Here is a 22,175-nt window from a genome sequence, read left to right as displayed (position 1 = left end):
GAGCCGCTGCCGGTTCAGACCGGTTCGGGCGAACCGGTAGTTCCGACAATCAGCTGGCCCCGCCCACCGGCCCCTGCTCTATCCTGACCTATATTTCCTTCTTTCTGGCTCAGCTGATTTCCGCGCCTCCGCTGTTCTACTTATCGGGGCTGCCTTAGAAGGGAAGCAGCCGAGCTTCAAATTGTTGTAATTTGAACGCTGCGCGCAAGCGCATTTGGCTCACAAAACTGGTTGTTAAACCAGTTGCAGTCCACCCCTGGCTCTACGCGATATGGGGAAAAGGCTATGCGTTTCAGAGGAAGGTTTTCGGAGAATAGCACAAAGAACAGATGACACACATTTCACGTCTTCAGGTGTGGCAACTTGTAGATAGGTGGACTTCAACACCCAGAATTCCCCAGCTAGCACATATGGACTTCCACATATGGACTTCCACTCCCAGAATTCCCCAGCTAACACATGTGGACTTCACTCCCAGAATTCCCCAGCTAACACATGTGGACTTCTGCTCCCAGAATTCCCCAGCCAACACATGTGGACGTCGACTCCCAGAATTTCCCAGATAACACATGTGGACTTCGACTCCCAGAATTCCTCAGCTAACACATGTGGACGTCGACTCCCAGAATTCCCCAGCTAGCAGATGTGGACTTCGACTCCCAGAATTCCCCAGCTAACACATGTGGACGTCGACTCCCAGAATTCCCTAGCTAACACATGTGGACTTCGACTCCCAGAATTCCCCAGCTAAGTCATGTGGACTTCGACTCCCAGAATTTCCCAGCTAACACATGTGGACTTCGGCTCCCAGAATTCCCCAGCTAACACATGTGGACTTCGACTCCCAGAATTCCCCAGCTAACACATGGACTTCACTCCCAGAATTCCCAGCCAACACATGTGGACTTCACTCCCAGAATTCCCCAGCTAACACATGTGGACTTGACCCCAGAATTAGCTAACACATGTGGACTTGACTCCCAGAATTCCCCAGCTAACACATGTGGACGTCGACTCCCAGAATTCCCTAGCTAACACATGTGGACTTCGACTCCCAGAATTCCCCAGCTAAGTCATGTGGACTTCGACTCCCAGAATTTCCCAGCTAACACATGTGGACTTGACTAGAATTCAGCTAACACATGTGACTTGACTCAGAATTCCCCAGCCAACACATGTGGACTTACTCCCAGAATTCTAGCTAAGTCATGTGGACTTGACTAGAATTTCCCAGCTAACACATGTGGACTTCAGCTCCCAAATTCCCCAGCTAACACATGTGGACTTAAGAATTAGCTAACTCATGTGGACTTGCCCCAGAATTCCCCAGCTAACACATGTGGACTTGACCCCAGAATTCCCCAGCTAACACATGTGGACTGACTCCCAGAATTCCCCAGCTAACACATGGACTTCACTCCCAGAATTCCCAGCCAACACATGTGGACTTCACTCCCAGAATTCCCCAGCTAACACATGTGGACTTGACCCCAGAATTAGCTAACACATGTGGACTTCTGCTCCCAGAATTCCCCAGCCAACACATGTGGACGTCGACTCCCAGAATTTCCCAGATAACACATGTGGACTTCGACTCCCAGAATTCCTCAGCTAACACATGTGGACGTCGACTCCCAGAATTCCCCAGCTAGCAGATGTGGACTTCGACTCCCAGAATTCCCCAGCTAACACATGTGGACGTCGACTCCCAGAATTCCCTAGCTAACACATGTGGACTTCGACTCCCAGAATTCCCCAGCTAAGTCATGTGGACTTCGACTCCCAGAATTTCCCAGCTAACACATGTGGACTTCGGCTCCCAGAATTCCCCAGCTAACACATGTGGACTTCGACTCCCAGAATTCCCCAGCTAACTCATGTGGACTTCGGCTCCCAGAATTCCCCAGCTAACACATGTGGACTTCGACTCCCAGAATTCCCCAGCTAACACATGTGGACTTCGACTCCCAGAATTCCCCAGCTAACACATGTGGACTTCGACTCCCAGAATTCCCCAGCTAACACATGTGGACTTCGACTCCCAGAATTTCCCAGCTAACACATGTGGACTTCGACTCCCAGAATTCCCCAGCTAACACATGTGGACTTCGACTCCCAGAATTCCCCAGCTAACACATCTGGACTTCGGCTCCCAGATTTCCCCAGCTAACACATGTGGACGTCGACTCCCAGAATTCCCCAGCTAACACATGTGGACTTCACTCCCAGAATTCCCCAGCTAACACATGTGGACTTCGACTCCCAGAATTCCCCAGCTAACACATGTGGACTTCGACTCCCAGAATTCCCCAGCTAACACATGTGGACTTCGACTCCCAGAATTCCCCAGCTAACACATGTGGACTTCGACTCCCAGAATTCCCCAGCTAACACATGTGGACTTCACTCCCAGAATTCTAGCTAACACATGGACTTGACTCAGAATTCAGCTAACACATGGACTTCAGCTCCCAGAATTAGCTAACACATGTGGACTTCACTCCCAGAATTAGCTAACATCTGGACTTGACTCCAGAATTAGCTAACACATGTGGAGACTCCCAGAATTCTAGCTAACACATGTGACTTGACTCCAGAATTCAGCTAACATGTGGACTTGACTAGAATTCCCCAGCTAACTCATGGACTTGACTAGAATTCAGCTAACACATGTGGACTGAAGAATTCCCCAGCTAACACATGTGGACTTCGACTCCCAGAATTCCCCAGCTAAGTCATGTGGACTTCGACTCCCAGAATTCCCCAGCTAACACATCTGGACTTCAACTCCCAGAATTCCACCCAACCTGAAGCACGCTGACTGCGGATTTCTGGGACTTGAAGTCCACACATCTTCAAGTAGCCAAGATTGAGAAACACTGCATGCTAAGCGGGAGAAGGATCCAAAAAATGGCTCCCCCCCCCCAAAAAAAGATCTTAAATTGACAGAAGTTGCACATTCCTGGCCGAGATATCTCTCTATAAGGAAGCACCCAGATTCATTCCACCTGTGTTCCTCTTCCTATGAAACGTCTGAGGTCGTGGAATTACAGGCAGTCCTTGACTTACAACAGTTCGTTTAGTGACCGTTCGAAGTTAGAACAGCACTGAAAAATGTGAATTATAAACTTTTTTCACTGATAACCATGGTAGCTTCCCCATGGTCCTGTGATCAACATTAAGATTGATCGAACCGGTAGTGGCGACTGTGGGTGGGGGTGGGCCCCCTCCCCCCGCCCTGGCATAATGCCGTCCTATTTAGCCACATTTTGAGGGTGGGCGCATCCGCGGAAGGTGCGCGCACGAGCAAAATGCAGGCGCTGAAGGCTGGGTGCATGTGCAAAGGCGCGATTGCGCGCATAGCGAGTGTGTCCATGCACGGCGAACCGGTGGTAAGAATATTGGAAACCCGCCGCTGGTTTAAGATGCTTGGCAACTGACTCGTATTTATGCCGGTTACAGAGTCGTGGTGTTGTGCCTTGCCCGCCCCCCTCTCCGCAGCCGGACCCCTCCCATCTCATGACCCATCCCAGAGGAATTATTGAGTCTGTCATTTGCACCTCTATAACTGTCTGGTTCGGTTCTGCAACCCAACAAGAAAAACACAGACTTCAGAGGATCATTAGAACTGCAGAAAAAATAATTGCTACCAACTTGCCTTCCATTGAGGACCTGTATACTGCACGAATCAAGAAGAGGGCCGTGAAAATATTTGCAGATCCCTCGCATCCTGGACATAAACTGTTTCAACTCCTACCCTCAAAACGACGCTATAGAGCACTGCACACCAGAACAACTAGACACAAGAACAGTTTTTTCCCGAAGGCCATCACTCTGCTAAACAAATAATTCCATCAACACTGTCAGACTATTTACTGAATCTGCACTACTATTAATCGTTTCATAGTTCCCATCACCAATCTCTTTCCACTTATGACTGTATGACTATAACTTGTTGCTGGCAATTCTTATGATTTATATTGATATATTGATCATCAATTGTGTTGTAAATGTTGTACCTTGATGAACGTATCTTTTCTTTTATGTACACTGAGAGCCTATGCACCAAGACAAATTCCTTGTGTGTCCAATCACACTTGGCCAATAAAAATTCTATTCTATCTATTCTATTCTATCTCCTGCTATCTCAGCCAGAGACTGATAATGAAGACGAATGGCCTGGCATGCCTCCAGCCCCCAGTCCTGGCACCATGCCCGGACAGACTGAGCAAATAAACCTCCCCACCACAGCGTGTGAGCATGAAGCCAGTCACGAGCTAGAATTGCCCGCAGCTGGAGGGTGGAGGGATCCACGCTTCCGGAGAATGGAGAGGCGACGTCAGCAAAAGGAAGGGAGGGGCAGGCCTGGATAAGTGCTGAGTCATGGAGCCACACCCCATGGCCTATATAAAGGATCTACTTTCTGGCATTCCTTGAGTCAGGCAAAGTCTCATCTGGTTGCTGAAGTCACACCTTGGATTCCTGCCTGCCCTGACAGCTCCGACAGGAATTTGGCAAAGCTGCAGAGGCTTCGTGGCCACGCTTGAGACAGACTTCCCCGACCCGGCCGTCAGAGGAGGAGTGGGACACGACACCTGGGATCACACGATCCCCTTTGCAAACTTCTGACAAGCAAAGTCAAGGGGGAAGCCGGATTCACTTAATATACCGTGTTACCAACTTAACAGCCGCAGGGATTCACTTAACAACGGTGGCAAGAACGGTCGGGCCAAAATTCACTCAAGTTGTCTTGATTAGCAGAGGGAATTTTGGGCTCAAATGAGGTCGCAGGTCAAGGGCTACCTGAAGGGGGGGTTGACACTGGCCGGACAGGTGTGAGGTTTACCTTGCTGAGATGATCATCATAAAGGGCTTCCGTGAAAAGCATTCGCAGGACTTCCAGCTGGCCCTGCAGGGAGAAGGAGGAGAAGAAACTCGGTCTTACCGACTGCGTCTGCATCACACAAAACCTGGTTAGCGAAACTAACCCAGATTAACGCTTTTTTGGCACGATGGGTTCAGATGAGAAGCGAGAAAGGCTGGGCAGGACCACACGCCTACAACACCACCAATCAACAACAATACCAACAACACCAATCAAAAAGGGGCCTCTGGTGGCTCAGACTGGTAAGACAGTCTGTTATTAACAGCAGCTGCTTGCAATTACTGCAGGTTCAAGTCCCACCAGGCCCAAGGTTGACTCAGCCTTCCATCCTTTATAAGGTAGGTAAAATGAGGACCCAGATTGTTGGGGGCAATAAAAGTTGACTTTGTATATAATATACAAATGGATGAAGACTATTGCTTGACATAGTGTAAGCCGCCCTGAGTCTTCGGAGAAAGGCGGGATATAAATTCAAATAAAAAAAATAAAAAATGGATGGATGGATGGATTGGATGGATGATTGGATGGAGGGTGGATGGGTGAATTGATAGGTGAATGAATTGCTGGAGGGATGGATGGATGGGCAGGTGGATGAACTGATGGATGGACAGATGGACAGATGAATGGATGGATGGATGATTGGATGGATGATTGGATGGAGGGTGGATGGGTGGATGGGTGAATTGATAGGTGAATGAATTGCTGGAGGGATGGATGGATGGGCAGGTGGATGAACTGATGGATGGACAGATGGATGGATGGATGGATGGATGGAAGGCCTCTGGTGGCTCAACAGACTAAGCAGTCTGTTATTAACACAGCTGCCTGCAATTACTGCAAGTTCAAGTCCCACCAGGCCCAAGGTTGGCTCAGCCTTCCATCCTTTATAAGGTAGGTAAAATGAGGACCCAAATTGTTGGGGGCAATAAGTTGACTTTGTATATAATATACAAATAGGATGAAGACTATTGCTTAACATAGTGTAAGCCGCCTTGAGTCTTCGGAGAAGGGCGGGATATAAATGCAAAAAAAAAATATCTTTGAAATTGGAACAGAGCATTTCTTTCTAACTCTTTAAAGCAGCCTCATTTTTCCCTAACCGACATTTTTGAAAGCAGCCGCATCTTTTCTTCGGGATGAAGGGAGCACTGTCAGCACACAAACCCACAAGCTCCGGATTCATTTCCAAGGATGCCGTCTGCGGCAACATTTGGAAAGCCTGTTGTGGGCACGTTCACAAAATGGCTCCGGTGGGAGACCCATGGCCTATCTAAAAAGAAGGGAGTGGGGTGTGAGAGGAAGAGGAGGAGGAGGAAGAAGAGGAAAAAGGGGAACAGGAGAAAGAAAAGGAGGAGGAGGAAGGAGAAAAGCAGAAGGGAGAAGGAGGAGGAGAAAGAATAGAGGAGGAGAGAAAGAGGAGGAAAAACAGGAGAAAGAAGAGGAAGAGGAGGAAGGAAAAAAGAAGGGAGAAGGGAGGAGATAGGAGAAGAAGACAGAAGAAGAAAAGGAGAGGAAGAGGAGGAGGAGGAGGAGAAAAAAGAAGAGCGGAGAAGGGAGAAGATAGGAGAAGAAGAAAAGAGAAGGAGAGGAAGAGGAGGAGGAGGAGGAGAAAAAAGAAGAAGCTAGGAGAAGAAGAAAGGAGAAGGAGAGGAAGAGGAAAGGAGGAGAAAAGAAGAAGGAGGAGATAGGAGAAGAAGAAGAGGAGAAGGAGAAGAAAGGTAGAAGAGGAGAAAAAGAAGCTAAGAAGAAAGAAGAGAAGGAGAGAAAGAGGAAGAGGAAGAGGAGGAGGAGAAAAAAGGAGGGGAGAAGATAGGAGAAGAAGAGGAGAAGGAGAAGGAGAGAAAGAGGAGGAGCAGAAGGAAGAAGAAGAAGAAGAGGGAGAGGAGGAGGGGGAAAAAAAGAAAACGAAGAGGAAGGAGGAGGAGGAGGAGAAGGAGGAAGGTCGAGAAAGCACACCATGGCCATCTAGCTTCCTTCTTTTAAATAAATGATGATTCCAGGGCTGTCCTGACCTTAAATTTGTCTCCCAGCAACTTGTGAATGATCTCTTCCTCCTCGTTGGCGGTTTTATTGCAGAACTGAGAAAAAAGTCTGATCCACCGCTCTTTGTCTTTCGCCTGCAAGGAAATGAGTTCACTTAACGACCGCAGCATTCGTTTTACAACTGGGGCGTTTGCTTAACGACGGCCGCAAAAAAAAAAAACCAGCTCATAAAATGGGCGAGGCCGATTTAGAACCGTCACAAGTTATGACCGTGACAGGCAGGCTCCCCTGCAGGCCCAACTCGAGGCCTACCTGTCATAATTTAAGAATGCTTCTTCTACAGCAGGGGTGTTGTGGCTCCAGCCCCCTCCCCCCGGGCCTGGCCCCCTGCCAGAGACTGACTCAGAGAGTGAGGGGGAAGGGCCGTCAGGGCTCCCTTCTGCAAGGCCGGCTTCCCTGGCTCAGCTCCAGGAGCCAGAGGCAGGCCAGGTGAAAGAAATAATGAGGCCTCTGTCTCCTGTATCTCCCCCACCCAGGCAATGCTCCCAGACCCAGCTGAGGACAATCAGTCCTGGTTGGACCCTAGGTTTTGTAGACAGGAGAGGCGGGAACAACAGAAGCAGGGGTGGGGCAGGCCTAGGAAGTGCTGAGTCACGGAGCCACACCCCACAGGGTATAAAAGCAGCAGGGGCTGCTATACTACTCAGTGGCGAACAAATCAACTGCTTAGCGAGAACTTGAGCTGAAGTGCTGTTTGTTCCTGGTTTCCTGGTTGACTCGCCGGCATCAAGAAAAGATAACAGAGAAACTTGGCAGACGCTTGCTAGTTTGCTGCCAGAGCTGATAGCTGTCGTGGACTGAATTGTCGGCTAATTAAGTCATCGCTTGTGCCTCCCGGACTGAGGTGGGGGGGACAGAACAAGGGGTCTCCAACCTTGGCAACTTTCAGACTTGTGGACTTCAACTCCCAGAATTCCTCAGCCAGCTTTGCTGGCCACAAGTCCACAAGTCTGAAAGTTGCCAAGGTTGGAGACCCCTGATCTACAGGGAGTCCTCGACTTTACCACAGTTCACTGAATGACCAAAATTCAGACGCTCGGCGACTGACTCCTATTATGTGACGGTTGCCGTGTCCTGAGCTCATATGATGCCTTCTTGCAACCGTTTGACCGGTAGACGAGAGGTCGAACGACTAGCCTTGTGGTGCAACCAAAACAATCTGGAACTGAATACACTCAAAACTGTAGAAATGGTGGTAGACTTTAGGAGAAACCCTTCCATACTTCCACCTCTCACAATACTAGACAACACAGTATCAACAGTAGAAACCTTCAAATTTCTGGGTTCTATCATATCGCAAGATCTCAAATGGACAGCTAACATCAAAAACATCATTAAAAAAGGACAACAAAGAATGTTCTTTCTGCGCCAACTCAGTAAGCTCAAACTGCCCAAGGAGCTGCTGATCCAATTCTACAGAGGAATTATTGAGTCTGTCATTTGCGCCTCTATCACTGTCTGGTTCGGTTCTGCAACCCAACAAGAAAAACACAGACTTCAGAGGATAATTAGAACTGCAGAAAAAACAATTGCTACCAACCTGCCTTCCATTGAGGACCTGTATACTGCACGAATCAAGAAGAGGGCCGTGAAAATATTTACAGACCCCTCGCATCCTGGACATAAACTGTTTCAACTCCTACCCTCAAAACGACGCTATAGAGCACTGCACACCAGAACAACTAGACACAAGGACAGTTTTTTCCCCGAAGGCCATCACTCTGCTAAACAAATAATTCCCTCAACACTGTCAGACTATTTACTGAATCTGCACTACTATTAATCGTCTCATAGTTCCCATCACCAATCTCTTCCCACTTATGACTGTATGACTATAACTTGTTGCTGGCAATCCTTATGATTTATATTGATATGTTGACCATCGTTTGTGTTGTAAATGTTGTACCTTGATGAACGTATCTTTTCTTTTATGGACACTGAGAGCATATGCACCAAGACAAATTCCTTGTGTGTCCAATCACACTTGGCCAATAAAATTTTCTATTCTATTCTATTCTATTCTATTCTATTCTATTCTATTCTATTCTATTCTATTCTATTCTATTCTATTCTATTCTATGTACACTGAGAGCATATGCACCAAGACAAATTCCTTGTGTGTCCAATCACACTTGGCCAATAAAAAATTCTATTCTATTCTATTCAAAAGTCAATGGGGAAGCCAGATTCGCTTAACAACCATGTGACTAACTTAACAACTGCGGTGAGTCACTTAACAACGGTGGCCAGAAATGGACTGAACTGCTGCCTCACTTAGCAACAGGAATTTTGGCCTCAACTGTGCTTGTAAGCAGTGTGGGATTCAGCCGGTTCAGGCAAACCGGTAGTTAAATTTTGCTGGCTGGCCCCGCCATCTGAATCCCACCACTGGTCGTAAGTTGAGGACTAGCTGTATTCCCAGGATTTTTAGCATGTGGAACCAACCGTCTTGGCTGGCGGGCACGGCCCATACGTACCTGCTTGACGGTTGCCACCATCCTGGCCATCAACATTATGCTCGAAGTCTCCGGTGGGTAGTGGATGTTCCTAGACAGGAGAGAAGGGGGATGGGTGGGTGAAAAAAGGAAATTCCAGAAAATTCCACCGACAAAATGGACATCTTAAGCCAATCCCTTGGAGAGAGAGAGAGAGAGAGAGAGAGATGCCCCGCAGATCGGCTCTGCAACAGGCAACGCAGAATGGATACCAGCCAGCCCCCTGCAAGACGCCCGGATAATTTATATATTGTCTTTTATGATTCTGACAGTAATTCACTTATTCATCTGCGCTGAACTGGGTTAGTTTTTTAAGTTTATGGGTTTTTAATGGGTTTTATTTCTAAATTTTAATTCTGGCCAATTTAATAAGTTTTTTAATAGTATTTTAATTGTATTTATAGTGTATTATGTATTTTTACTTGGCTGTGAACCGCCCTGAGTCCTTCGGGAGAAGGGCGGTATACAAATTTAAATAAATAAATAAATAAATAAATAAAATAAATAAATAATTTATCACGTCTTGCTTGTATGTACGGTTCTGCACTGGAGGCCAATTCCTCGTGTGTCCAGTCACACTCGGCCAATAAAGAATTCTGTTCTGCTCCATTCCATTCCATTCTCTTCTTTATTCTATATTCTATATTTTCTTCTCTTCTCTTCTCTTCTCTCCTCTGCCATGCTGTTTCTATCCTATTCTGTTTTGTTCCATTCCATTCTCTATTGTATTTTATACTATTTTCTATATTCTCTTCTCTTCTCTCTTCTGTTCTATTCTATTCTATTCTATTTTCTATATTTTATTATTCTATTCTATTCTATTCTATTCTATTCAATTCCATTCTATTCCATTCCATATTTTCTATTCTATTCTATTCTATTCTATACTATTCTATTCTAATCCACAGACTATAAATAAAAAAATAAAAGATTATAAATAAAGCTATTCTATTCATTCCATTCCATTCCATTCCATTCCATTCCATTCCATACTATACTATGCTATATTATACTATACTATACTATACTATCCTTCATTATTCTATCCTATCCTATCCTATCCTATCCTATCCTATCCTATCCTATCCTATCCTATCCCCATTCTATTCTACCCTTCATTATTCTATTCTATTCTATTCTATTCTATTCTATTCTATCCTTCATTATTCTATTCTATTCTATTCTATTCTATTCTATTCTATTCTATTCTATTCTATTCTATTCTATTCTATTCTATTCTATTCTATTCTATTTCTATTCTATTCCCATTCCATTCCATTCCATTCCATATTTTCTATTCGTTTCTGACTCTATTTTATTCTATACTCTTCTATTTTCTCTTCTCTTCCATCCCATCCCATCCCATTTGCTACGGGAGCCATTTTGAAAGAGTTATGCAGCTGCTTCAAAACATCTCCTCTTGAACCCGAACTCACACCCCCCACACCCACACCCACACCCACAGACAGACAGACACGCATCTTGCCTCCAAGCTTCCTGCAGTTTGTTGAGAGGGTGGTCGGGGTCCTGTTTGGAGGGTCCCAGGCACAGAACCTGGTGGTACTGATCCCAGGCGGCCTGACGGCACTCGGCGCTGCAGTAGGTCACCTGCCAAAGCAACAGACAGCCACGCCAAGAAGAGTCACCTGACTAATGCAGGTGGTCCTCGACTTACGACCACCACGGAGCCCAACGTTTCCGTCGTTCAGCGAGACAGTTAAGTGAGCCAGTTGCCCAGTGTCTGAATTTCGATCCCACGACCAAAGAGAGGCTGCAACGGTCTTAAGTTTAAAAAAAGGGTCGTAAGTTACTTTTTTTCAGTGCCATTGTAACGGTCACTAAGCGAATGGTTGTAAGTGCAGAGCTACCTGCAAAACAGATTGGTAAGCTCAGGGTTGAACTGTGGAGGGTCCTTGGTGCTCTCTGAGCTTGGGTGGTTCTCTTTTTTTTTTTTTAATTTGCATTTATATCCCGCCCTTCTCCGGAGACTCAGGGCGGCTGACACTAAGCAGTAGTCTTCATCCATTTGTATATTTATATACAAAGTCAACTTTTATTGCCCCCCAACAATCTGGGTCCTCATTTTACCTACCTTATAAAGGATGGAAGGCTGAGTCAACCTTGGGCCTGGTGGGACTTGAACCTGCAGTAATTGCAGGCAGCTCTTGCTGACGTTTCATGACCCAGCTAGGTAACATCATCAGTGGTAGAAGGGAGTGGGTGTTGCAGAGAGGAGGAGGAGGAGGAGGAGGAGGAGGAGAAGGAGGAGAAAGAGAGGAGGACGATAATGACTTGTGGGGTCCTTGGTGCTCCCTGAACTTGGGGGTTTTCTTGCAGACATTTCATGACCCAACAAGGTAACAACATCCATGCCAGAAGGAAGTGGGAGAGGAGGAGGAGGAGGAGAACAGTGGGGTATCTGAGCTTGGTGGGTTTTTTTGCAGACCTTTCATAAGCCAACTAGGTAACATCATCAGTGCTAGAAGGGAGTGGGGTTTGTGACGAGGAGGAGGAGGAGGAGGAGGAGGAGGAAGAGAAAGAGGAGAAGGACAACTGGGGCATCCTTTGAGCTTGGTTGTTTTCCTGCAGACGTTTCATGAGCCAACTAGGTAGTGGGGTTTGTGGGGAAGAGGAGGAGGAGGAAGAGGAAGAGGAGGAAGAAGAAGAGGAGGAGGAGGAAGAGGAGGAGGAAGAAGAGGAAGAGGAAGAGGAGGAGGAGGAGGAGGAGGAAGAAGAGGAAGACGGTGGGGTCCTTGGTGCTCTCTGGGCTTGGTGATAAAGACTTCGGTGTTGCAAATGACCCTCAATGAGCTGTTTTTATTTTATTACTAGCACCCAAACACACCCAAACGAACAAACATCCAATGTTGGTTTACCTGGCAGTTGGGACAGCACTGATGGAGGTCTTTTCGAATGCTGCATTTCTCCGGGTGAGGAAGGAGTTGAAATCTTCCCAGCAACCTCTGAGCATTTTCCTCGGCGACTTCCAGGGCTCGTAAGCAGTGGTCACAGGCTGAAAGGGAAGCGGGGAGATTGCACCCCCCCCAGCCCCGCCCCGATTTGTTAGAATTGTCGTGAGTGGACCAACAAGAAGAAAACCCCACTCCCACCAACACTGACAGGGCAAGCCACCAAAATATAAACAGAGAGCAAACCCTACTGTCTCCTCGCACTGATGATGTTACCTAGTTGGGCTGTTGTGACTCCAGCCCCCGAACCTGGCCCCATGCCTGAAAGTGACTCCGAGAGTAAGGGGGAAGGGCCGGTAAGGCTTAACTTGGGAGCACCGATTCCTTTGGCTCGGCTCCAGGAGCCAAAACCAGACCAGTCGGAGGACATAATGAGGCCGTCATCCCCTGATATTCCTCCCTTCCCCAGGCTACGCCTTCAGACCCAGCTAATAATAACAATCAAGCTTGGCTTGACCCGCGCTTCAGAAGATTAGAGAGGTGGCGTCATCAAAAGGAAGGGTGGGGCAGGAGCCCCACCCCAAAGGATATATAAGGACCTTTGGGACTGCTCTCACTCCACGGGAAGCAAAAGTTTAGCTGAACCGTTTCAAAAAGAGCTGAAAGTCTTGCTCCATGAGTCATTTGTTTGAACTTTGGCTGCGATTTCTCTGCCAGGACTGATAAGAGCCGTGAATCCACTGGCTGAAGGCCAGCTCCTGGGTCTGAAGTGGGGAAGGAGACAGAACATGGGCCATGAAACGCCGCAGGAAAACAACGAAGCTACCACAAGAACTCACAGCCCTCCTCCTCCTTTCTCCTTCACTCCATAAAACCCACTGCCTTCTAGCACTGATGATGTTCCCTAGCTGGGTGATGAAACATCTGCAAGAAAACCACCAAGTCCAGAGAACACCAAGGACCCCACAGTCGTCGTCCTCCTCCTCCCAAACTCCACTCCCTTCTAGCCCTGATGATGTTACTTCGTTGGGTCACGAAACGTCTGCAAGGAAACAGCAAAACCCAGAGCGCATCCTCTCCGCAGACCCTACTCCCTTCTAGCCCTGAAAATGTTTCCGAGTTGGGTCATGAAACACCTACAACAGGGGTGCGAAACTGGCGGCCCACAGGCCGGATGTGTCACGTAGAGGCCACACCCACCCCAGCTCTGCGGGGGGGGGGGGAGAAACATCACGAAACATCACATGACGGCATCGTGACGCCACTAGTTTGACACCTATGAGCTACAAGAAAGCAACCAAGTTCGGAGAGCACCCAGGAGCTCACAGTCTTCCTCCTACTTTCTTCTAGCACTGATGATGTTACCTAGTTGGGTAATGAAACATCTGCAAGAAAAGCACCCAGCTCAGAGACCACCAAGGACCCCACAGTCGTTGTCGTCCTCCCCTCTACAAAGCTCACTCCTTTCTAGCACTGATGACGTTCCCTAGATGGGTCATGAAACGTCTCCAAGAAGACCACCAAGCTCAGACAGCACTAAGGACCCCACAGTCATTCTCATCACATCAAATACCTGTACAATTAGCACAGGGGGCCCCCAAGGCTGTGTGCTCTCCCCACTTCTCTTCTCTCTGTATACCAATGACTGCATCTCCAATGATCCATCTGTTAAGCTACTGAAGTTCGCAGATGACACAACAGTGATTGGTCTCATTCGAGACAATGACGAATCCGCATATAGACGAGAGGTCGAACGACTAGCCTTGTGGTGCAACCAAAACAATCTGGAACTGAACACACTCAAAACCGTAGAAATGGTGGTAGATTTTAGGAAAAACCCTTCCATACTTCCACCTCTCACAATACTTGACAACACAGTATCAACAGTAGAAACCTTCAAATTTCTGGGTTCTATCATATCGCAAGATCTCAAATGGACAGCTAACATCAAAAACATCATCAAGAAAGGACAACAAAGAATGTTCTTTCTGCACCAACTCAGGAAGCTCAAACTGCCCAAGGAGCTGCTGATCCAGTTCTACAGAGGAATTATTGAGTCTGTCATTTGCATCTCCATAACTGTCTGGTTCGGTTCTGCAACCCAACAAGAAAAACACAGACTTCAGAGGATAATTAGAACTGCAGAAAAAATAATGGCTACCAACTTGCCTTCCATTGAGGACCTGTATACTGCACGAATCAAGAAGAGGGCCGTGAAAATGTTTACAGATCCCTCGCATCCTGGACATAAACTGTTTCAACTCCTACCCTCAAAACGACGCTATAGAGCACTGCACACCAGAACAACTAGACACAAGAACAGTTTTTTCCCGAAGGCCATCACTCTGCTAAACAAATAATTCCCTCAACACTGTCAGACTATTTACTGAATCTGCACTACTATTAATCTTCTCATAGTTCCCATCACCCATCTCTTCCCACTTATGACTGTATGACTATAACTTGTTGCTGGCAATCCTTATGATTTATATTGATATATTGATCATCATTTGTGTTGTAAATGTTGTACCTTGATGAACGTATCTTTTCTTTTATGTACACTGAGAGCATATGCACCAAGACAAATTCCTTGTGTGTCCAATCACACTTGGCCAATAAAATTCTATTCTATTCTATTCTATTCTATTCTAGCACTGATGATGTTCCCTAGCTGGGTCATGAAACGTCTCCAAGAAGACCACCAAGCTCAGAGAGCACCCAAGACTCCACAGTTCTCTTCCTGCTCTCTACAAATTCCACCTTCTTCTAGCACTGATGATGTTCCCCAGCTGGGCCATGCAACGCCTGCAAGAAAACCACCCAGCTCAAGAAAACACCACGATCAGAAACGGCAACAGCGCAACGGTGGGACGCTGCCAGGGTCCAAAGCACGCTCGCATGACCGGGAACACGCTACACGCACCGTGCCTGCGAGGCCAGGTTGCCCCTCGTTCAACTTACCTCTGTATTTATACAACGCGTTCCAAAGAAACTGAGCCGACACCACTGGCTTTTCCATGAAAATCGTGTCTCCTTTCCGGATGTTTCGGGTGGCAAAAAGTCCTTTGCCCTTGAATTGGGAGAAAATGAACAAAGAATTCAGGAAACGTTCAGCGCTGGTCCTTTGCAGGAAGGATGAGCTGGAGAAATTAACCAGTTCTTAGTTAGTTGTCTGGGGGACATTATCTCAGGGAAGACCACCAGCTGATCATCCAAAACAGTAGACCACCCTTCCCCCAAGGAGTCTGGAAGATGGGTGGGCTTCGACTCCCAGAATCCCCCAGGCAGCAAGATTTAAGATAGGTAGATTCCAACTGCCAGAATTCCTCAGCCTGAGTGCTTTAAGACAGGGGTCTCCAACCTTGGCAACTTTTAAGACTTGTGGACTTCAACTCCCAGAGTTCCTCAGCCAGCTTTGCTGACTGAGGAACTCTGGGAGTTGAAGTCCACAAGACTTAAAGTTGCCAAGGTTGGAGACCCCTGCTTTAAGATATATGAATATCAACTCCGAGCATTTCTCAGTCAGACTGCTTCAAGATATATGGACTTCAACTCCCAGCATTCCCCAGCCCCAAGACATATGGACTCCAACACCCAGCATTCCCCAGCCAGAGTCTTTAAGATGGGAGGACTCCAATTCCCAGCATTCCCCAGTCAGACTGCTTCAAGATATATGAGTATCAACTCCCAGTATTCCCCAGAGTCTTTAAGATGGGTGGACTCCAACTCCCAGAATCCCCCAGTGTGCTTTAAGATTTATGGACTTCAACTCCCAACATTCCCCAGCCAGAGTCTTTAAAGATGGGAAGACTTCAATTCCCAGCATTCCCCAGCCAGACTGCTTCAACATACATGAATATCAACTTCCAGCATTCCCCAGCCAGAGTCTTTAAGATGGGAAGACTTCAATTCCCAGCATTCCCCAGCCAGACTGCTTCAACATACATGAATATCAACTCCCAGCATTCCCTAGCCAGAGTCTTTAAGATGGGAAGACTTCAATTCCCAGCATTCCCCAGCCAGACTGCTTCAACATATGTGAATATCAACTCCCAGCATTCCGCAGCCAGTGTGCTTTAAGATATATGGACTCCAGCTCCCAGCATTCCCTGGCCAGCATGTTACCTACTTGGGTGCCATGTTACCAGATGTGGATGCTTTAAGATGTGCGGACTTCAATTCCCAGAATTCTCTAGTCATCATGCTTTCAACTGATAGTCTTCCAAGTCCCCAAATTCTGGGAATCGAAGTCTACCTACTTTAAAATGGATGAGGTTAAGAAAAAACTGCCCTGAGGTTTGTTTCTTAATTTACGGTCCTGCTTTTTTAAAATTATACTGCAGCTTCCACTGGGATTCCAGAATATTCCGGGCATTTCTTTTCCGTGCAAATCCTTCTCTGATTGTATTTCCTTGGGAAATTTCTAAATTCTGCCACAACAGTATTTAAACCTAGATGAAGCAGACATCCTCCAAGGCCTGGCCATTTAACCAGGATTAGGGACAAAGTTTTAACCCATACCAGGAGGATTTTACTGTACAGGTAATCCTCAAAGTTACGACCGCAACGGAGCCCCAAATTTCTGTTGCTCTGTGAAACTTTTGTTAAGCGAGTTTCACCCCGTTTTACGACTTTTCCTGCCACAGTTTGTCAAGTGAATCACTTTTTGGCCGTTACAAGAGTGACGCGGTCGTTAACCGGCTTCCCTGTGGACTTTTGCTTGTAAGGAGGTCGCCTCGTGTGACCCCAGGGACGCTGTGGCCATCATAAATACTTCCCCCAGGACTTCGCCAACTTCCTGACCTTCGAACCTTCCGCCGCGAGCTTAAGACACATCTATTTATTTGCGCAGGACTGGACTAGAATTTTTAAATTTTAAATCTGGTTTTAATGGGGTTTTATTATTTCTATTTCTATTTTAAATATTTGGCCTATTTAATAAGTTTTTTAAATTAATGTTTTATTCTGTATATATATATGTTTTATTTGGCTGTAAACCGCCCTGAGTCCCTAGGGAGATAGGGCGGTATAAAAGTACGAACAAATAAATAAATAAATAAATAAATAAATAAATAAATAAATAAATAAATAAATAAATAAATAAATAAATAAAATAAATAAATACGAGTCGGTTGCGCAACCATCTCAATTTTGACCACCTGGCTAGTGGGATTCTGCAAGGGTCATAAATGTGAAAGACGGTCATAAGTCACTTACGGTTGTAAGTCAAGGACTACATGTACAGTAGTTTCAATTTTAGAGGATTAGCAGAGTTTGTAGTCCCTTTTAATTGAATATTACCAATTGTGTGCTATATCCACACAAAGAAAGCAATCCGTATGGCCTTTTTTTTCTCTGTAGAAGAAAGTTCAGAGAAGAGCAATAAAGATGATTAGAGGCCTGGAGACAAAAACATACCAAGAATTGTGGCAGGATTTGGGGTTTGGCCAGTCTAGAGAAAAGAAGGACTGGGGGGGGACTGTCGTGTCCCACTCCTCCGCTGACGGCCGGGTCGGGGAAATCCGAATCAGGCGTGCCTCTGCAGCTCTGCCAAAGTCCTAGCAAAGTCCTCAGGGCAGGCAGGAGACCAGAAAGTGACTTCAGCAAGATATGTTCGACTTTGCCTGACTCAGAGAATGCCAGAAAGCAGATCCTTTATATAGGCCATGGGGTGTGGCTCCATGACTCAGCACTTATCCAGACCTGCCCCTCCCTTCCTTCTGTTGCCTCCGCCTATCCAGTCTTCTGATGCGAGGGTCACTCCAGTCTGCAGCTGTTGGTAATTGACTTTCCTCAGGCTCACATGCTGTGGGGGAGCGGGAGGGGTCTAGTTGCTCCGTTTGCCTGGGCATGGAGCCAGGGCTGGGGGCTGGAGGCACTTCAGGCCCTTCGTCTTGTTCGGCCTGTCTGGGCATGGTGCCAGGGCTGGGGCCTGGAGGCATGCCAGGACATTCCTCAGCGTTCGGAAGGAGATAAGAGGGGCCCGGCTGCGGGGAAAGCGAGCGAGACACAACAGGGACATGATAGCAGCCTTCCAATATTTGAGGGGCTGTCATAAAGAAGAGGGGGTCAATTTATTCTCCAAAGCACCTGAAGGCAAGACAAGAAAGCAGCGGATGGAAACTAACCAAGGAGAGAAGCAATCTAGAACTTTCCCGACAGTGAGAATAAGTAACCAGTGGAACAGCTTGCCACCAGAAGTTGTGGGTGCTCCATCGTTGGAGGTTTTTAAGAAGAGATTGGACAGCATTTGTCTGCAATGGAAGAGGACTAGAAGACCTCCCAGGTCCCTTCCAGTTCTATTCTGATTGATTGATTGCAATGGTCTGGGGCCTCCTGCATGAGCATAGGGTTGGCGTAGAAGACCTCCAAGGGCCTTTCCAGCTCCATTTTTTGATTGATTGATGGATTGCAATGGTCTAGGGGTCCCTTGCATGAGAAGCAGGTTGGACTAGAAGACCTCCAAGGTCCCTTCCAGCTTTATTCTGATTGATTGAAAGGGTTTCCTGCATGAGCAGGGGGGGTTGGACTAGAAGATCTTCCAGGTCTCTTCCAGGTCTCTTTAATTGATTGATTGGTTGGTTGGTTGATTGCAATGGTCAAGGGTCTCCTGCACGACCAGGAGGCTGGACTAGAAGACCTCAGAGGCCCCTTCCAGTTCTATTCTGATTGATTGATTGATTGATTGACTGAAATGGTCTAGGGGGTCTCCTGCATGAGAAGCAGACTGGACTAAAAGACTTCCAAGGTCCCTTCCAGCTCTATTTGATTGATTGATTGATTGATTGATTGAAATGGTCAAGGGTCTCCTGCATGAGCAGGAGTGGACTAGAAGACCTCCAGGGTCCCTTCCAGCTCTATTTGATTGATTGATTGATTGAAATGGTCAAGAGTCTCCTGCATGAGCAGGAGTGGACTAGAAGACCTCCAGGGTCCCTTCCAGCTCTATTTGATTGATTGATTGATTGATTGATTGAAATGGTCAAGGGTCTCCTGCATGAGCAGGAGTGGACTAGAAGACCTCCAGGGTCCCTTCCAGCTCTATTTGATTGATTGATTGATTGAAATGGTCAAGGGTCTCCTGCATGAGCAGGAGTGGACTAGAAGACCTCCAGGGTCCCTTCCAGCTCTATTTGATTGATTGATTGATTGATTGAAATGGTCAAGGGTCTCCTGCATGAGCAGGAGTGGACTAGAAGACCTCCAAGGTCCCTTCCCGCTCCATTCCGATTGCTCTGTCCTTGTTTGCGAGCTGGCTCTTGACAGAAAAAAGGAACTGATCGATCGATCGATCGATCGACAGAAGGGAGACGCAGCTCCGGAAAACTCCCTTTTGTGAGCCGAAAAGCCTCCCCGCAGAGATCATCCGGGCAAGGATCTCAAGGGATCGAGTCAGCAGTTAGGACTCTCTCCCCAAACCTCCCTTTCCCCCCCCCCACAAAAAAAATCCCCCCCTCCCCTCCCGCCCAGCCCCAGCGGAACTAGGCTTAGCTGCTGACTCCAGCCCGGTTCAGACGACCTGGGGGCGGGCGCACGTGAATAAAGCCCCCCAGCCGCAGCCCAGGCAGGGAGAGGAGGAGGAGGGGGGGTCCCCACTGGGCCAGTCTCCCCCCCACTCCCTCCCCATAGGAAGAAGGGCAGCCAGGCACCCCCCCCCGGCGCCCCCAAGCCCGTCGCTGCGGCTGCTGCGGGCGCCCGGTTGCAAATGCGGCCGGGGCTGCGGACTCACCTTGGCGCTGCCGGTCAGGCGGAGCTCCAGGGCGCGGCGGGCTTGGCCGGGGGGCGCCTCCAGGCAGAAGGCGAAGGGGTCGCCGCCGCCGCTGGGAGCCGCCATCTTTCGCCCCGTGCTCGGCCGGCCCTTCGGCGGGAGGAGGAGCCGCAGCCAAGCCCGGCCTCGCCCTCGCCTCCCCGCGCCGCCCTCCGAGCCGGCGCCCGCTGGATGGATGGATGGATGGACAAAGGGAGGGAGGGAGGGAGGGAGGGAGAGGGCTGGAGGTAGAGGGAGGGGTTGAAGGATAGAAGGAGAGACGTAGACAGAGAGAGAGAGAGAGAGATGGGTATGTATATGTGGAGGGAGGGACGGAGAGATGGAGGAAGGGATGGATTGAAGGATAGAAAAGAGAGAAGGGGAGAAAGAGAGAAATGGATATATAGAGAGAGGGAGGGAGGGAGAGGGCTGGAGGTAGAGGGAGGGGTTGAAGGATAGAAGGAGAGACGTAGATGGAGGGAGAGAAAGAGAGATGGGTATATATATGTGGAGGGATGGATTGAAGGATAGAAAAGAGGGAAGGAGAGAGAGAGAAACGTGTGTGTTTGTGTGTGTGTGTGTATATATATATATATATATTCTACAGAGGAATTATTGAGTCTGTCATTTGCACCTCTATAACTGTCTGGTTCGGTTCTGCAACCCAACAAGAAAAAAACAGACTTCAGAGGATAATTAGAACTGCAGAAAAAATAATTGCTACCAACTTGCCTTCCATTGAGGACCTGTATACTGCACGAATCAAGAAGAGGGCCGTGAAAATATTTGCAGATCCCTCGCATCCTGGACATAAACTGTTTCAACTCCTACCCTCAAAACGACGCTATAGAGCACTGCACACCAGAACAACTAGACACAAGAACAGTTTTTTCCCGAAGGCCATCACTCTGCTAAACAAATAACTCCCTCAACACTGTCAGACTATTTACTGAATCTGCACTACTATTAATAGAATAGAATAGAATAGAATTTTTTATTGGCCAAGTGTGATTGGACACACAAGGAATTTGTCTTGGTGCATATGCTCTCAGTGTACATAAAAGAAAAGATACGTTCATCAAGGTACAACATTTACAACACAATTGATGATCAATATAGCAATATAAATCATAAGGATTGCCAGCAACAAGTTATAGTCATACAGTCATAAGTGGAAAGAGATTGGCGATGGGAACTATGAAACGATTAATAGTAGTGCAGATTCAGTAAATAGTCTGACAGTGTTGAGGGAATTATTTGTTTAGCAGAGTGATGGCCTTCGGGAAAAAACTGTTCTTGTGTCTAGTTGTTCTGGTGTGCAGTGCTCTATAGCGTCGTTTTGAGGGTAGGAGTTGAAACAGTTTATGTCCAGGATGCGAGGGATCTGCAAATATTTTCACGGCCCCCTTCTTGATTCGTGCAGTATACAGGTCCTCAATGGAAGGCAAGTTGGTAGCAATTATTTTTTAATCTTCTCATCGTTCCCATCACCAATCTCTTTCCACTTATGACTGTATGACTATAACTTGTTGCTGGCAATCCTTATGATTTATATTGATATATTGACCATCGTTTGTGTTGTAAATGTTGTACCTTGATGAACGTATCTTTTCTTTTATGTACACTGAGAGCCTATGCACCAAGACAAATTCCTTGTGTGTCCAATCACACTTGGCCAATAAAAATTATATTCTATTCTATATGTTTTCTGAGGTTTTTGCGGGTGTTTCTATGTACGTCTTTGGTTATTCGGGTTTTCTCCCGCGTAAAATTGGAAGTGTCTTGGCGACGTTTTGACGAAGTCTTATTTATCATCTTCAGGCTGGTGTTTACAGCTTCGTGCTTCTAGGAGCAAGCTGTAAACACCAGCCTGAAGATGACGAATGAGACTTTGTAGAAACCTTGCCAAGACACTTCCAATTTTATCCAGGAGAAACCCAAATAACCAAAGACCTACATACAAACACCCGCGAAAACCTCAGTGTGTGTGTGTGTGTGTATATATATATGTACGTCTTTGGTTATTCGGGTTTTCTCCCGCGTAAAATTGGAAGTGTCTTGGCGACGTTTTGACGAAGTCTTATTTATCATCTTCA

The 22,175-nt window shown here is 47.2% G+C and overlaps 1 protein-coding gene across 1 annotated transcript in view; it reads right to left on the bottom strand.

Moving 5' to 3' along the window:
* SMYD5 (SMYD family member 5) overlaps positions 1-20,216 on the bottom strand; it is a 33,082-nt gene extending 12,866 nt beyond the window's left edge. The window contains exons 1-7 of the mRNA XM_058192022.1: positions 20,062-20,216; positions 15,294-15,402; positions 12,300-12,436; positions 10,910-11,031; positions 9,406-9,475; positions 6,898-7,002; positions 4,847-4,909 (exon numbers count right to left, since the gene is read on the bottom strand). Of these exons, the coding sequence (XP_058048005.1) occupies positions 4,847-4,909; positions 6,898-7,002; positions 9,406-9,475; positions 10,910-11,031; positions 12,300-12,436; positions 15,294-15,402; positions 20,062-20,166 (711 nt within the window). The 5' untranslated portion in view covers positions 20,167-20,216. The remainder of the gene's footprint in view (positions 1-4,846; positions 4,910-6,897; positions 7,003-9,405; positions 9,476-10,909; positions 11,032-12,299; positions 12,437-15,293; positions 15,403-20,061) is intronic.
* Between the last annotated feature and the right edge of the window lie 1,959 nt (positions 20,217-22,175).

The sequence above is a fragment of the Ahaetulla prasina genome, chromosome 8, assembly GCF_028640845.1.
Source record: "Ahaetulla prasina isolate Xishuangbanna chromosome 8, ASM2864084v1, whole genome shotgun sequence".
NCBI classification, from domain to species: Eukaryota; Metazoa; Chordata; class Lepidosauria; order Squamata; family Colubridae; genus Ahaetulla; species Ahaetulla prasina.
The sequence above is the reverse complement of the archived record's forward strand: the minus strand, read 5'-3'. Positions and strand labels throughout refer to the sequence as shown.